Source organism: Bradysia coprophila, unplaced genomic scaffold, assembly GCF_014529535.1.
Source record: "Bradysia coprophila strain Holo2 unplaced genomic scaffold, BU_Bcop_v1 contig_476, whole genome shotgun sequence".
Taxonomy (NCBI): Eukaryota; Metazoa; Arthropoda; class Insecta; order Diptera; family Sciaridae; genus Bradysia; species Bradysia coprophila.
This window is the reverse complement of record NW_023503727.1, coordinates 2,328,099-2,345,945: the sequence shown is the minus strand read 5'-3', so window position 1 is coordinate 2,345,945 and position 17,847 is coordinate 2,328,099. Positions and strand designations below refer to the sequence as shown.

Below are 17,847 nucleotides of genomic sequence, written 5' to 3'. Positions count from 1 at the left end.
ATTCATGCGAATGAGAGCGTAATTAAAAAGACTGTGATACTCTAATAAAGAGAGATCGTAATATAACCTACCGTTGAGGAAGATAGTTGTTTCATTTATTGATGGAACTTGCATTAAGATTAACTCAATTTACATTCAACATTAAATTATTGTATTGCATGTAACAGGAAATGATGACGCAGTTCCGAGATTCCAAAACATCTGATATCTGTTGTTGACGTGTTGTTTTAACTTTACAGAGCACGTATTTCTACAGTAATTTAGGATTCAATTTTGATGAAAAGCGTTTTGTAATTTGTGAATGATTCCTTAAGAAATACATGCAGAGTGGTTCTAGAGACATAGAAATGATATCTAGATGGCGTTGTGCATTGAACAAAAAATGTTTATTCAATACTCTCTCTAGCAAACAAACTACAAAGAAATAAGGTGTGAATTTGACACAGAGAGCTGAGAGTTTGTTTGCTAGATAGAGTATTGGTCTATTCCAATGAAACGTATAACTGCTTCCTACTTGAGCGCAGCCATTATCTGTTCGTAGCTCTTATTTTTTGTCTCTGGAACGTAAAAAAACACAAACACTGCAGCTGGTATAGAGAGTCCACCATACAAATACATTGTTCCAAATTGACCCATTGCATCATCCAAATTACTAGTGAACTGTAAGACAAGTGTTCCAACAGCACACATGGCAAAATTCGAAACTGTTATGCCGATTTCCTTTATGTTTTCGGGCATTACTTCCGCAGTTACGGTGAATGATAATGTTGAGACACCGAGTGACTGAGCTAAGACTACAAACGAGCAGCAAACGATTGGAATCCAGTTTAGGTGGCTCACCTCATAGCCCCAAGATTGAAACATTAGATAGGTACCTAAAAAACCGAAGCCCACCACAGACGATACTGTCGATATACCGTACAAAACCTAAGAAAATGAATAAATTTCGAGCGAGAATCATAAGTTAGATTAAATCCAGTTTGAATAGATTCGGTATGATTCTCACCTTTCGTCCAGTCCATTCAATGGACAGTGGCACTAAAAATGTCCCGATCAACTGAATAAATCCGATTATTAGAGCAGAATCATTTGGCGACAATGCTGATCCAGATTTTTGAAAAACGGTGCCAGAATAGGCGATTAAGACGAACGAACCAGTTAGGTGATTCAGTGCCGCCAAGACAATTCCAATTGTCATAGCTTTTCTACCAGGATTCGTTAGAAAGTCAGACAACTTTGCAGAACTCTGGTTTGACATGTCCGTCTGGGACTGACTCATTTCAGATTTTATGCTTTCCATCTCGATTTGAACAATTTTATCGGCTTCTGGATTGGCTCGTAAATTTTTGTAAAATCGAATTGATTTTTCCGCTTCCTGTAAGTCAATTGATTGATTGATTTGACTGACGAATTGAAGTTCGTAAATTACGATCAATTAATGTGGACCGAGACAACTCTTACTTTATGGTGGAAAGATTTCGAAATTTGGTCTAGATGCACATTAAATGGTCGCTGCTGTAGCGATTAAAGGTCGATTCGACTTACTGCAATTTTATTTTGTTTTACGAGATATGTGGGAGTTTCAGGGAACCAGTACATCAGAATGCCAGCTAATACGCTCAACGCAATTGAAAATATAGGTGTTACGGCCCAATCAAGGTAGCCCAACGCAAAGCCCACTGGTACGCCAATATGTCCTGCAAGTACTGTGGATGCGCATAAAATTCCTCGAACACTTCAAACACAAAAATGGACAAAACCTTCGTTGTAATGCAATGAATCAATCGAATCATCCTAAATACTAATCGTAAGCTCTGTTTTACCAATGAATGTACAAACCAGGTATGGTCTGTCCATACAGACCGGAGGACACAGCGATTTCATATAAACAAACTCACCTCCCATGAGAGGTGAGCTTGTTTATATGAGATCGCTATGTCCTCCGCTCCATACAAAGTTTGACGTTCGACCTTAAGTAATTATACCTAGAGATGAAATTTGTACGAGGAAATGTGGTCCCAATATCAGTTTGTATAAGATACACATTTTATATAATTTTACACCAATACATGTATGCGTGGTGTTAAGGAATCTCGCGCCACGTCATTCACAATAATTCACAAAGTGACATCTTCCTTATACAAAATGTGTCAAAATTTGAATTATTGTGAATGACGCGGCGCGAGATTCCTAGCAACCGTATGCGTTAACGCTATTTCGCTTTTGATAGTTGCCCTCTTAATTAAGAGGGCAAACATACATACCAATAAACATTTCGTTTTTCATGTTGGGACCACATATTTTACGTAATTTTGTTCGAAATTTCCTCTCTAGATATAATTACTCTTAGCATTCGACCATACCTTGTGTTGACGTTCATTGCGTTTTACCTGGGATCGGATATTTCAACAAAATAGAATTGGCATAACGAAAATATAGCGCCTACCACTGCACCTTGAATGGCCCGACCAACATATAAGTAATACGCATTTTGCGCAAACCAAATGAGAAGCCAGGACACCTGAAATAAAACGATTGAAACTTCATGTTCCTAATTATCTTCCGTTCACCCTACCGTAATTGGAATCGTTAACAGAAGTATTGGCCATTTTCGGCCAAATTTATTTGCTATAAGCCCAGCGAACAGGATCCCAACCATTGCACCAGTTGTCACAATAGACGATGTCAACGAAATTTCGTTTTCTGTCAACTTACCACTGGGCAATGGATTATCGGTGTCGGATCGAAGCTTAATGTTATTCGGACTGGACCAACCATTTATAATGCCATATCCACTGGCTTGCACGCCCACTATATCGAATAGAGAATTTAATGGAATTGAATTCAATCAGAAAACCTCCAACGGGGAAATGTGATGCTTCGACCAGACAAAATTCCAGAACATTAAGAAAAGAAAGGAGTGGAAATATTCGCATACTTTATTTTGTTCTATTACCTTGCTAGGTGCTTTGGTATGTCAAGTTTCAAGTCTCTTGGACTTTCCGTCTCGACTTCTATAGAGTCACAAACAAACACAAAATCATTAGATAATGCCGCGACTTGCTGATAAGTATTTTTATTGTGATGACAATTCGATGAAAATTGTCAAAATGTAGGTCAGAAATTAGCATTCACTTATCAGGCATGCATTGTTTGGAACATTAGGAAGAAATAGAGCAGATGATTTTATTTATTGTAATATTTGTTGTTGAAATAGTTATTTACGTCACAAGGACCGTTCCGCTTGACGTATCAAGTTTTTCATGTGTCGGGCCGAGATTTTGTTGAGATTTTTCTCGGGGTTTCGGCCCCTTACATGAAATAACTATTTCATACATGTTATGGTTTTTTACTGGCTGCGCCATTGTGAGCAGTCTTTTTCTCGATTATAAATAAAAACTAAGTTTTCAGTTTTAAGAGTGATATCGCCAAATCTTCAGGTGATTGGGAAACAAGCGGTCTCCGATTTTAATGAGTGATAGCTCGTTGGATTCGTCTTTCAATTCTAGGAAACACGTGTCTTTCACTTTTTCTTAAAAAAATTTGGGCCCTCAGACAGAAGGAAAAAATCTGCATTTTGGCACCAACTTTTTTTTCAAGACTTCTGTAGGCTTGCATCCCAAAAGTACTGGGTTCATTTCTATGTGCAACGATAGTGGGTGAAGCCAGCTACAACACCCCATACTCAGCTCCGTGGTACATTGAAGCTGCAGAAAAGGCGGACTCTCTGAACATTCACTATATTTCTAGTCATAACTCTAGTGGATCAACTAGCACCAAGCGGTGCGTATACTCCACCTGTAGGTCTTTTCAAGGCCGACAATCGTACAACATTACAACAATTTAAAATAATTTTTTCTTGAGTTATTGCCGAAAAACTGTTTTCGGTACCCTCTGACATGTCTTCACTTTTGAGCGCTTTTCAAAGAAAACAATTTTTTTAAAGAAAAAGTGAAAGACACGTGTTTCCTAGAATTGAAAGACGAATCCAACGAGCTATCACTCATTAAAATCGGAGACCGCTTGTTTCCAAAGTTAAAAAAAATCACCTGCAGATTTGGCGATATCACTCTTAAGCTTGTTTTTCTCATGCAATCGTTTCTTGAGCGTTAAGGAACACGGATTTAACAATGTTTGCCGAGCGTTCACTTGTGCTGTGACCATTGTGGATCCAACATTACCGTTCAACACTTTCAAATGCGAAATCATGAAGCTACCAGATGAGGTATTCGGTGACTTGATTGAACTGTGACACGAAATTGTGACTTAAGACTGTGATATGGGGAAGAGGTTGGCTGAGAATGCTAAACTGTGATATTATTGAATAGAATGTGGTTTCCTTTAATTGAATTAATTGATTGACGAAGCTTAGAAGTTGAATTTGATTTATGTACTTTAATCAGGTTGTCGGATTAGCTCAATAAAGACAAATTTTTTACTTATTTTGCCAATATATTTCGTCTTCCAATTGAAGACATCATCAGGGCTGTAACAAAACAATTCATCAAAAATAACTTAAGTCATACAACATTCAAGAGAGAACAGTGTTACCTATATATCTCTTACATTCACATTAACATTGAAAAAATATAGCCCACAACAAAAGCTCTGTGTACGTTCTGCCTGTACGAACATTAAAAAACATTAGAAAATGCGACTTGAAATTACATTCTAATCACAAAAACATACACTTCGTCAAAAATCAATCAGAAAAATAATTTCAAAAACTTCTATCACAACTGCAATCTATTTGAATACAGAAAGAACAACTTCCTAGAAAAAGTATTGACATCCGTTACATAATAAGCACACGGCTAAACTAACTTCATTGGTCTACATATAGCGCGACAATTCAAATGATGTTATTGTACGCTGTTGACAGGAAAATTTATTCTTTTTGTTTGTTGATACAATTCGGGTTCTTCCTAATATGTACCATTTCTAAAACGCACCGTTTCTTCTTATTGTATTCGAAATCGAGGATTTCTACATCGTCCCACTTTGGTTCATGATTTAGTGTAACAGCATGTTCAGTAATAGCGCTATGATCGACGTTCTTGATCTTCGCGTTGTATTTATGCTGGTACATCCTCTTTTTCAATTTCTGTTTCGTTTGGCCAATATATATTTCACCACAAGAGCAAGTGACCTTGTAAATCACATTAGACTGTTCCATCTTAACGGTCTTGTCCTTCTGTCTACTGAAACAAAATTTCTTGACGTTGTTGTCCCCTTTTCCAATGACAGAGAACCGTTCTTTGCAAATAGACTTCAAACTTTCGAACAAACCTCTGGTATATGGAATAGCTACAGTTGGCTTATCGTGTTGTAGTCCATGAACAGGAAGATGATTATCACTTGATCGGGTGTCTTTTTCAGCAACTTTCAATTTCGTTTTCCTTATAATTAGGGATGGGAGGCGTTCAAAATTATCGATAATATCAATCGAAAGATATTATCGATAATCGATTAATCATATCGTTATCGATAATTTAATAATCGAAATTCGATAATTATCAAAATATCGATATTTTGATATTTATCTGAAAATTCATGATAATATACCGATATATCGGAATATATCGATAAATATCGGATTTTCGGACCGAAATATCGATATATCGAATTATCGATATCGTGATAATTATCAAAATATCAATAATTATCGATTATCGATATTTTTTTGATAATTTTCGATAAAAAAAGTCGATAATTATCGATTATCGATAATTGATAATTATCGATAATCATTTTCATTATCGCTCATGCCTACTTATAATGTCTTCTGTCAACGTGCTAGGATATCCATTAGACTGCAATGTGTTCCTTAACAACTGGAAATTTTGCTCGTGAAATTCTGGATCGGATAACACCAAAATCTTCTCAGTCAATAGTGCTATTTTTTTTTTTTTATAGGCCAATGGAAGATGTGATTCGAAATTCATGTATCTGCCAGACCATGGCGGTTTATGATACCAGTCCAACTTTATACTACAAGCGTCCCTTATGATGACCAATTCCAAAAAAGAAATTTTTTGATCGGATTCTGTTTCAATGGTGAACTGTACGTGTGGGTTGTAGTTATTGAACGCTTGCAATATTTGATTTACTTTGTCCTCTGGGACAGCTGAGAGTATATCATCAACATATCTCCAAAAGAATGGTAGTCGGAAGCCAAGTTTATTGATGACTACATCTTCCAAAATTTCTAGAATTAAATCGGCGAAAACAGGTGACGACGGTGAACCCATTGGAGCGCCAAAAATTTGCTTGTAATAAGTTCCATCATACTGAAAACAGCATTTTTCAATTACTATTTTTAAGCCTTCTAGAAACTCATCTTTCGCCAATTTGGTGTGTTTCTTGATTTCGGTCCACTTTTTATGAACGGCTGCATAGATTAATTTACTTGCACTATCTTTAAAATCTTGAAATTATGTACTTTAAATGCTTTGAATTGTGCTGAATGTTGTTTTTAATGTTTGTTAACCAAAAGAATTGGTACGTTTCTTGATCGTGGCAATGAGAAATTACCCGTTGAAAGATACTCAATTTATCGATCCAAATGCGACTTGTTTATGTTTAATGACATGCTTGAATTAGTTAGATGAATAAAATTGTATGAATTGAGTCGGCTTACTTAAGTAGACTTTAAAATTAATAAATAAATAAATCGTACGCGTAGAGTGAGAAATCACGCTTTACACAAAGATAAATATCTGAATACATTAAAAAAAAAATCCACCTGAAGTAAGTGGAACCTTCAAAGCGAATTCGATTGTAAATATGATTACTATACCTACAACTGCCGCAAGAAACTGCATTTTCACTTCTCTGAATCCCATGATTTTCAAACTAATTTAGATTAAACTGATCGGAACCATATCACAACTGCTGCGTGACTGAGAATGGATGGCAGTTTATATTGTTTTTCAAACTGAATTAATAAGCTATCAGTAGTATAGTCAAGTGAATATATTGGTAATGAGCAGCCATATTAATATGCGTTAGAATGAAATAACTCTCAAGTGCTATAGAATAGTATCAGCGTCAGAGACCGAGTGGACCATGGTCCAGGGCGGAGATAAAATGGGGCGCTGGAATACGACCGAAGGATAAGGAAAAGATAATATTTGAGTCCGTTGGGATCAAAAGTAGGTCTATTCCATCTGTCAAAGTGACGTTTTGAACGTCAAACATAAGAAATCTTTTAGGAAGTCAGTAATTTCGTAGATTTTTCTTAAATTGTTTTTCACTTACTGGATTTTTAAAAAAATAAAGAAGAATTAACGAAATTACCGACCGTTTTACATAGTTTCTAATGTTTGACGTTTAAAACGTCACTTTGACAGATGGAATAGACCTACTTTTGAACCCAACGGACTCATTTACAGCAAAAAGTGGCCTAATTATGTTGGTAAAGAAAACGGGTCACCAGAGAGCTGAATGCTCTCTAGGGGGCTGAGTATGCTAGATACAGCACTGTGTGAGGTGAGCATTATGAAGGTCGTTCAATACATTTGTTATTGTACAACACTTGTAGTTTTCTCGCAGTGCTTATTAGTGAATTAATTGGTGAAAATATTTCTGATGCGCATAAAAATATTCTAAACTTTTGTTATCAATAAAGTAATCTCGGGCAAAGTCGAAAATATTGATTCCCGTATCGTTCACATTTTCTTATAAAGTTTTTCAGATTTCTCCATTTTTTTCTTGCACTCTTATAAAGTATGAATCACAGTTTTTCCTGAATCAACGTTTATGGGCCGATATAAATATTCGAGAAATTATCTACCTTAGACAATTCATTCAATAGTATTTTTCGTACCTCGACAGGAAATGGATTTTTTCAGCACCAGTCCTAAGTTTTAATAAGGAAAATTAAGACGTGTGCTGAAAAATCCATTTCCCGTCGAGATACGAACAACGTTTTTTTTGCATCGGACATTCGTACAACTAAAATAGACAGAACCTGACATTTCGTATCAAAAAATCATGGCAAAATATGTCGTATTTCAGTTGTCCGGTGCACAATTTTTTTTTTATAGAGACTGTTTGTGGTATTATATGGTCTAGAATTATGCATAAACAATGATTAGTGAATTGTTTGACGAGTATTTACAATTTCATAAAAACGAGGAAGTGCACACATACTATGTCGATTATATAAAGTTTAATATTTGTCTGTTAGAGACTTGAAACTTGGCATACCCTCTAATTAAAATGAGGAAAAGTTAAGAAGATATTTTCACTTTCATGCGTGGTTTGACGTGGATGCGTTTCTTTAATGTGGAAACATTTTTGCAAACGTGAAAATTTTAAGACGCGTGGAAATTTTTGACGGATGAAATAGTATTTTTCATACCTAGGACCCACTAGGTCGCACTTTTTCTCCGTCCAATATGAAAAATACTATTCGTACCTTCGGCTCTGTCTGGAAACTTCTCATAAGCTAAATAAGACTTTTAGTCCTAGGTACGAAATGTACTATTACATGACTAGGGATAAAAGATGCAAAGTAGAGTTTTCGTGTGAATTTTGTTGATCCGAGGCGAAGCCGAAACATGAAAAGTACGGTTTTCGACGCATGTAGCATGTAAATGTTTTTGAAACACATATTTTCTTGGACACATGAAATTTTAGGGAAAATTTATTTTACAGCGGCTAGCAATTATAACCCAGCCACTATCGAGAATTTTAAATAAATCCAATCCCCAGTCCATAATTTCTAGCAGTTGTCAAACGTACCATAGCTGCATATATTAGCGTTTAGGAAGATAGATGTTTAACTTCTTAACGGAATTTGCATTAAAATTCTCACAATGCCATTGTGACAACGGGGGCTCGACTTACATTCAACATTAAACAGTTATTTGATGAGTAAGTATTATCCCACAAAAATCCTTACTGGGAATGATGACGCAGTTCTGCTTTTCCAAAACATCCGATATCTGTTGTTGATGCGGCTGAACGCCAAAATTTTACCAAAAAAATGGTCGAAAGTAAATTTTATAAACAAAAAATTGCGGCAGAAGTGGCCGTAGGTAATGTTACACCCACAATACAGCTACTACAGGGATGTATATTACCTATCAACGGGAATATGTGTTGTGTAGCTTACATTAACATAAGGCATTTGTAGCATACATGTTCCGTAGCTCAGATGGATTATTCTGGACTGGAGATCGAGAGGTCACGGGTTCGCGCCCCAACAAGGCAAGTTTTTATTTTAAATAATTATTAAGAGGCACCAGCACTTAGCTACAATTGTAGCCTACATTTGTGTGCCTCGTATTTCATTTTTGATGATATCTTTTCATCAGAATCCTTTTTGAAAAATGTACGCCCGCAATTCCGACCACGAATGTGCTAGCTTTAAATCAAAATTAGTTTTGGTTGTAGTCGTTTGACCAGCTCTAAGAAAAGTGAGCAGTTTAACGAAATTTTCATAAACTGCTCATTGTTCTCAGAGCTGGTCAAACTGCTACAACCAAATCTATTTTCTATCTTCCACATTCGTGGTCGGAATTGCGGTCGTACATTTTTGAAAAAGGATTCTGATGGAAAGATATCATCAAAAGTAAACTAAGATCCACTATTTAAAAATCGCCCTAATGTAGGCTTTTCACCAAAGTGTCGGTGCCTCTTAATAAAAAATCAATTTCGTTTCATTTCAGCTAAAATTCAGTTCAAAATTAACTCGTCGGATGTAATACAACAGAATATCAAAATACTCCCCCAGTACTGTGAAATATAACTCCGAAAGGCCAGAAATATTTTCTTTTTAAATTATTGAGTTAATTTTGAACTGGCTTTTATCAGAAATGAAACCAAAATTATTTTTAATAATATTATTAAAAAAAAGAGGATCGGACATGATTCGAACCCGTGCCTATCGATCACAACATTTTGATTGTAGGCAATCACACAGCTATTGTAGGTAATCACAACTACAGCTCTGATAGCAAGTAGAAAAATACAGCTGTGACAGCTACGGGCCGAAATATTTTCTGTGACAGCTGTATTTTCTCAAAAACTGCAGCTGGAGACAGATCGCAGCTGTAGCAGGTAGATTTTGTTGGGATGAGAGAATACAGAAAAACGACGAAAACGATGATGTCTCTTAAAATCCCGAAATCTATTTTTCTCCGACTGTAGCTCTAAATAGTACATTTCGTACCTAGGACTAAAAGTATTTTTTTAGCGTGTGAAAGATTTCCAGAAAGAGCCGAAGACGAGATGAAATAGTCTGAAGACTGAAGTCTGACAGTACTTTTTAATGACAGAGAAATAATATCTACATTGCGTTGTGCATTGAATAAAAAATGTCTATTCCAATGAAACGTATAACTGGTTCCTATTTGAGCTCAGCCATTATCTGTTCGTAACTCTTGTTTTTTGTCTCTGGAATGTAAAAAACCACAAACACAGCAGCTGGTATAGAAAGTCCACCAAACAAATACATTGTTCCAAATTGACCCAATGCATCATCCACATTACTCATGAACTGTAAGACAAGAGTTCCAACGGCGCACATGGTAAAATTCGAAATTGTTAGGCCGATTTCCTTTATGTTTTTGGGCATTACTTCCGCAGTTATGGTGCATGATAATGTCGAAACGCCGAGTGACTGAGCTAAGACTACAAACGAGCAGCAAACGACTGGAATCCAGTTAAGGTGGCTCACATCATAGTCCCAAGATTGAAACATTAGATAGGTACCTAAGAATGCGAAGCCCACCACAGACGAGACTGTCGATGTACCGTACAAAACCTAAAAAAATGAATAAATTGGAGGATAAATGATACGTTAGACTAAATTCACTTCGACAAGGTTCAATTAGGTGTAAACTTAAGGCCTTCCTTTCGGTTTTCGACATCTAATGATTTTCTTTCTCACCTTTCGTCCAATCCATTCAATGGACAGGGGCACTAAAAATGTCCCAATCAACTGAATAAATCCGATTATTAAAGCAGAATCATTTGGCGACAAGGCAGATCCAGACTTTTGAAAAACGGTACCAGCATAGGCGATTAAAACGAAGGCACCAGTTAACTGATTTAGTGCGGCCAAGACAATTCCAATTGTCATAGCTTTTCTACCAGGATTCGTTAAAAAGTCAGACAACTTTGCAGAACTTTTGTTCGCCATGTCTGCCTGGGTCTGAGTCATTCCAGATTTTATGCTTTCCATCTCGATTTGAACAATTTTATCGGCTTCTGGATTGGCTCGTAAATTTTTGTAAAATCGAATTGATGTTTCCGCTTCCTGCAAGTCAATTGATTGATTGATTCGACTGTAGAATTAAGTTCCAAACAATTTTATTTTTATTTTTTTATCGATGGAGAACCTAATTATAAGACACTTGGTCTCGTATCATATGCCAAAAAAAGTTGAAACTTTTTTTATAAATCATTTTGAAAGTCACTAAAAACACGAAAATTCGAATAGAAAAACAGTATGTCATCAAAAATTTTTGTATTTCGATTCGAATTTTCGTGTTTTCAGTGACTTTCAAAATGATTTATAAAAAAAGTTTTAACTTTTTTCGGCATATAATACGAGACCAAGTGTCTTATAATTAGGTTCTCCATCGATAAAAAATATAATTTTTTTTTTGTTTGGAACTCAATTGAAGTTCGTAAATTACGATCAGTTAATGTGGACCGAGACAAATATGAAGGGCAGATTCTCATTTCTAATACAATGAATCGTGTAGCTCCCAGTTTGCGTTAATAATTCAACGGAGCTAGGAACAGTAAAAATTGAAGCTAATGATGTACACGGAACACATCTTTACTCTCAACATCTGAAGATTATTCCAAGTTCAGTTCAAATATTACAAGATGGCAAGCAAGGGTAAAAAATACCATGTGTTAGGAGATAGCATGCAAATATTTAAATAAAACAATAGAAAGCTGCTCAAAACCTACGTTGTTCGACATTAGAATCCCAACAAAAATCTCTTCGAGAAAAGTGTGACGCAGTCTTTGAAATACAATTTCTAAAATGAATGATATCGCTAGAGGTGACGCTTTCAGCTTCGTTACGCAAAAATTAAATTTTACACCCAATTTTAGTTCAAACAAGCTGGCTTAGTTTTTCTCATCATCTGCCAAATAATTTTTACCAAAAAAAATTTGACTGGAAACAACCAAAATTTTACCAAAAAAATCTGCGTCGCATGCGGCAGATAAATTTTCTTGCTGATCTGTTCCTGAAATTTGCCACTTTGCGACGCAGATTTTTTTGGTAAAATTTTGGTTGTTTCCAGTCAATTTTTTTTTGGTAAAAATTATTTGGCAGATGATGAGAAAAACTAAGCCAGCTTGTTTGAACTAAAATTGGGTGTAAAATTTAATTTTTGCGTAACGAAGCTGAAAGCGTCAACTCTAGCGATATCATTCATTTTGGAAATTGTACTTCAAAGACTGCGTCACACTTTTCTCGAAGAGATTTTTGTTGGGATATCAGTTGTTTTAGAAGTGTAGTCAACACTGCTTTTTATAACAGTTCACAGTTTTAATTCAAAAATTTTACGAAAATCGAAAATTTGACAAAATTCGAAAATTGACGAAATTCGAAAATTTGACGAAATTTGACGAAATTCGAAAATTTGACGAAATTTGACGAAATTCGAAAATTTGACGAAATTCGAAAATTTGACGAAATTTGACGAAATTCGAAAATTTGACGAAATTTGACGAAAATCGGAAATTTGACGAAATTCGAAATTTGACGAAATTTGACGAAATTCGAAAATTTGACGAAATTCGAAAATTTGACGAAGAAAGTAATTCTATCTGCCAGCATTCAAGAAATATCTCCAAAATCCCAATTTACCCACCCATTTCCAACTTTCGACATTTTTCACAAATGCCCTTCTTTTCTACTCGTAAAACTCTGAGACTTTGCCGAAGAAAGTAACTCTCTATCTGCCACCATTCAAGAAATACCTCTAAAAACATAATTGACCCACCCATTTCCAACTTTCGACATTTTTCACATATGCCCCTCTGTTCTACTCGTAAAACTCTGAGACTTTGCCGAAGAAAGTAATTCTCTATCTCTCTATAAAATATTAGTCCTTTCATCCTACGCTCGAGTAGCTCAAAATTTGGTCACTCTAATCACTCTAGCTCAAACGAACCTGCCCCGATTTTTTAAATTATTTTTTTATTTTTTTGTTCGAATCGTGTTACGAATACCTTTCATTTGATGGGTCGCACGCCTCTGTAGGTTTCAATACAGCTAAGCTACAGCCGAAACGCGTTCCCGACCCTCGAAAACCACACTCAGAAACCACTTCGAGGCCAATAACACAAAATTCTGGTTTTTCCTGGGGTAATGGCGTATCACATTTTCATTTTTTTGCCCACCCTGAGGTTCCTGCAAAATTTCATGGAGATTGGCTGACTAGTTTCCGAGATCGACCGTCGATAGATAGATAGACAGATAGACAGATAGAAACATACAGAGTAAGTTGAAAGATTTTGATTGTTTGGGAAAAGTCAATTTGGTGTATTTTCTATGAAAAGTGCCAATTTCAAAACGATGTATCTCCGGTAATTTTAAAGGTACATAGTCGAGTGATAGCTCGTTTTGCTCGTATTTGAAGGCGCGAATAAGATAGAATAGGATTTGTGGTGATACAGGCCAAAGGAAAGAAACTGAAATGTTTGGCTATATATAGTTGCCGCGTCTCAAAAAAATTTCTTCGTTCTTTTTTTGGAAGTTAGACTGCGTCAAGTCCTCCGCTATCGCTCCGGACATGATTGAGCATTAATTCAAGTCCACTGGCGCGCTAGCAAATATGCTTTCAATGAACGACAAAATTGATTAGATGTAAAACATTTCTAATCGTGGGCGGAGGACTATTAAACAAAGTCGGTTGAGAATAAAGCATTTCGATGGGCCACATTATTCCAATTCCGAAACAAACTTCGTCTAACTGCACATTAAATGGTCGCTGCGTAGTGATCAAAGGTCGATTCGACTTACTGTAATTTTATTTTGTTTTACGAGATATGTGGGAGTTTCAGGGAACCAGTACATCAGAATGGCAGCTAATACGCTCAATGCAATTGAAAATATAGGTGTTACGGCCCAATCGAGGTAGCCCAAGGCAAAGGCTACTGGTATGCCAATATGTCCTGCAAGTACTGTGGATGCGCATAAAGTTCCTCGAACACTTCAAACATAAAAATGGACAAACGCTTCGTTGTAATACAATGAATCAATCGAATCATCCTAAATACTAATCGTAAGCTCCATTTTACCTGAGATCGGATATTTCAATAAAATAGAATTGGCATAACGAAAATATAGCGCCTTCCACTGCACCTTGAATGGCCCGACCAACATATAAGTAATACACATTTTGCGCAAACCAAATGAGAAGCCAGGACACCTGAAATAAAACGATTGAAACTTCATGTTCCTAATTATCTTCAGTTTACCCTACCGTAATTGGAATCGTTAACAGAAGTATTGGCCATTTTCGGCCAATTTTATTTGCCAAAAACCCGGCGATTGGGATCCCAATCATCGCACCAATTGCTACTATAGACGATGTCAACGAAATTTCGTTTTCTGTCAATTTACCGCTGGGCAATGGATTATCGGTGTCGGATCGAAGCTTAATATTATTCGGACTGGACCAACCATTTATAATGCCATATCCAGTTGTTTGCAAAGCCACTATATCGAATAGAGAATTTTAAGTGTGATATCGCCAAAACATCGAACAAAATCAGACATTTTGGGACAAGGGGTCACGGATATTATTGAGGTATATCTCATTCGATTCGTTGAACTATTGCGAGTAAAACGTGGTACTACGTTTGGTGAAATTTATTTTGTTGTCGACGATCGAGGTCATGAAGTAAGGGTCTGGCAAAAAAGCCTCAAAATCATTTTCTTGCGATTAATCGAGGGAAACAATTTTGAGAAAACCCTTTTTTTGCTAGCCTTGTAGGCCTTGAAGAGATGCACACTTTGAGTATACACACCACCAGGTCCATGTTGACCTGTTGGTGATATCAATGATTTTAGGTGAAAAAATAGGTGATTTTACCGAGGCAAGAAAACCAACACGGATATATCAAGTAACTCTTTATTTTAGCTTATTTCACTTTAAAAACGAAAAGACCAAAAAATGCTTCATACCCCACTTCTATATAGAAAATAGTCCAAATAGTTCGAAATTTGGGTTCCAAGAGTATGTGACCCACGTGGATACATCGAGGAACTCCTTATATTAGTTGATCTCACTCTTATATATGCAGTAAATAATGAATAACTACATGAAAAACCTCAAAAAAGCGATAAAATTTCGTCGATTTGGGGTGGAATTGCACTAAAGTCGCTCCAACCCTCTGCAGTTAAACTTATCCAAGGATGTTTTTCCATAGCATGGTACTACTGAGGCTAGGCTATCTTGCCATACATACCATGTCATGGACTTGTGTCACTGCAGGCGGTCAGGGACTCGGGAAAATCACCTATTTTTTCACCTAAAATCATTGACATCACCAACAGGTCAACTTTGGGCCAATTAACCATTAAAAACTACTGCTCTCGTGCTTGTTTTGAAGTGTGTTGATGAAAAGCTTGCTGATATATTTATTGTGATGAAAATTCGATGAAAATTATCAAAATGTAGGTCAGAAATTAGCATTCACTTATCAATTTTTCGATAAAGCCAACACTCTCTCTAGCAAACAAACTCTCAGCTCTCTGTGTCAAATTCACACCTTATTTCTTTGTATTCTACAAACGCTAATCTGCATTTTGACTGACTGTAATGTACATGTACATGTAAATTCCAAAAGGCTACTTGATTCTTTCACCACCTTAATAAAAGTAATTTCGTTGCTAGAGAGGGTATTGATATAACACTAATGTATTGGAAGCTTGTTTTTCTCATTCAATCGTACGTGTAGAGTGAGAAATTATGCTTAAACAGAGATATCATAGCACTGAACCAAGCACTAGAACAAATTACTGTCAACAACTAGAGCATGTGTGTCCAAGACATAGTACACCGGCAACTCTCATATTTTATAATGACGACAAAGTCGGGTTATTGGAAACGTTAAAAAACCAGCTGAAGTAAGTGGAACTGTCTACGCGAATTCGATTGTAAATATTATTTCGCGAACTATACCTACAACTGCCGCAAGAAACTGCATTTTCACTTCACTGAATCCCATGATTTTCAAACAAATTTAGATTAGACTTATCGGAGCCACATCACTACTGCTGCATGACTGAGAATAAATGGCAGTTTTATATCGTAACTGAATCAATAAGCTATCATTAGTCAAGTTTATAGGCAATGAGCAGTCATAATAAACTGTATTAGAACCGAACTACTCACAAGTGATAGTATAGTGAAACCACAGTGCCGCTTTGTATAATTGTATAATGGTCCAGAATGGCGAAAAAATTGGAGTTTTTTTGATTGACTTCCTTTATTTAGCATCGCAATGATACACACAGTTTTACGTGCATGTATCGAAATGATTCTACCATAGAAACGAAGTGCTATGTTTCTATAGCTATCAAACAGCTTTTACTAGCAAATGGAGTTTCGAAGAAACCAACCAGTTTGACAGCGAATCCATGCCGAAAACCGACATAATCCCAAGCAAATTAGGGATTGCAATTCGTAATGTAGCTCGATCTTTATACAAAATGCATAAGAAAATTAGGAATTGCTGCATTACGAATTGCAATCCCTAATTTGCTTAGGAAGGCTCGCACACTGTTTCGATCCCACGAGAAATTGTTTTGTGAATAATAAAAAAAAATTAATTCAGACCATGGCGGCACTTCATTTCATTTTTGTTATGATTCGCTGAACTATTACACGTATAGGATTATGACTAGGAGTGGCAGACTAGTCATCATCCAGTCACTGTCGTCATGGCCCTGATGAGATGACAGTGAATTTATTTTTAGCCCCGTACGAAGTACTGGGGGCTTATAAGATTAATATGCCGTTTGTAACACGTCGAATTGGAAGCAGACAGTAAGGGCAAAGCATTTGGTTATGTTCATAGATGACGAATCCGCAATAAAAAAAATGTCCGTCCGTCTGTGACCCCTCTAGCTTGAGCAAATCACAACCTTTTTTCAAAATTCTTTTTTTTTTCCCGATTGGTATCGACAAAAGTAAGGTCAAGTTCGAAAATGGGCATGGTAGGGTCGGCCCTTCCAGAGCTAGGGCCCTATAGGTGTTTTTCAGTCTTTCGACGATATCTACCAAAATACGCACGCAATAGCTGCTTGTGATATATCAAATGAAAGGTATTGACGAGTAGAACAAAGTTGCAGAAGGGTAAGATGCAACGCGGGCTTGTTGGGAGGGCTCAAAGGTCGTTACTCGACCCTAAGGGTTTTTTGCACATAAATCGAGTAAATCTCATCCGATTTTGCTAGATTTAGTTTCTTATGGAAGGTAATTGAATACCGAAAAGAACGTGGCGAAAAAAGTTTCAAATTTGGGCCCTTGGACTAAGGCCGCTACTCGGCCCTAAGTGTTTTTTGCACAAAAATCGAGTAAATCTCATCCGATTTTGCTAGTTTTTGTTTCATTTGAGAGATAATTGAATACCCAATGGAAAGTTGGCAAAAAATTTTGGGTTTCTAAAATAATGTCGTAAATTGTTGGTTTTATTTGAGAGGTACTTCGTACGGGCTTTCGTAATTGCGCTATGCGCAATTTAAAAAATGAACAGTTTCAGTAAATTTGACAATGCCCAACTTGACTTGCATTTTGGTAACAGACGCATTAGAGGGTTGTAGACGTATTAGGGTTCCGGGCTTTTTAGGGCTACGGA

General features: G+C 36.4%; 2 protein-coding genes across 2 annotated transcripts; both read right to left on the bottom strand.

The window, feature by feature from the left end:
• Window positions 1-271: 271 nt before the first annotated feature.
• Window positions 272-6,933, bottom strand: LOC119082676 (facilitated trehalose transporter Tret1-like). Its single transcript, XM_037192253.1, has 6 exons — window positions 6,800-6,933; window positions 2,576-2,811; window positions 2,391-2,521; window positions 1,546-1,735; window positions 1,007-1,375; window positions 272-927 (listed from the first exon to the last, which is right to left on the bottom strand). The coding sequence occupies exons 1-6, from the start codon at window positions 6,843-6,845 to the stop codon at window positions 511-513; spliced, it is 1,389 nt and encodes a 462-aa protein (XP_037048148.1). The 5' UTR covers window positions 6,846-6,933; the 3' UTR covers window positions 272-510.
• A 3,324-nt stretch (window positions 6,934-10,257) lies between these two features.
• On the bottom strand, window positions 10,258-16,291 carry LOC119082677 (facilitated trehalose transporter Tret1-like). The gene is made up of 6 exons (XM_037192254.1): window positions 16,170-16,291; window positions 14,466-14,701; window positions 14,281-14,411; window positions 14,003-14,192; window positions 10,901-11,269; window positions 10,258-10,774 (listed from the first exon to the last, which is right to left on the bottom strand). The coding sequence occupies exons 1-6, from the start codon at window positions 16,213-16,215 to the stop codon at window positions 10,358-10,360; spliced, it is 1,389 nt and encodes a 462-aa protein (XP_037048149.1). The 5' UTR covers window positions 16,216-16,291; the 3' UTR covers window positions 10,258-10,357.
• Between the last annotated feature and the right edge of the window lie 1,556 nt (window positions 16,292-17,847).

Excerpts from the sequence above, each read along its gene's own strand:
- LOC119082676 (XM_037192253.1), bottom strand. The coding sequence starts at position 6,845 with ATGGGATTCAGAGAAGTGAAAATGCAGTTTCTTGCGGCAGTTGTAG. Across the intron at positions 2,522-2,575 it reads TGTTAACGATTCCAATTACG|GTGTCCTGGCTTCTCATTTG; the intron begins GTAGGGTGAACG and ends GTTTTATTTCAG. Across the intron at positions 928-1,006 it reads TTGAATGGACTGGACGAAAG|GTTTTGTACGGTATATCGAC; the intron begins GTGAGAATCATA and ends TCATTTTCTTAG.
- LOC119082677 (XM_037192254.1), bottom strand. The coding sequence starts at position 16,215 with ATGGGATTCAGTGAAGTGAAAATGCAGTTTCTTGCGGCAGTTGTAG. Across the intron at positions 14,702-16,169 it reads GTTTCTTGCGGCAGTTGTAG|TGGCTTTGCAAACAACTGGA; the intron begins GTATAGTTCGCG and ends TATTCGATATAG. Across the intron at positions 10,775-10,900 it reads TTGAATGGATTGGACGAAAG|GTTTTGTACGGTACATCGAC; the intron begins GTGAGAAAGAAA and ends TCATTTTTTTAG.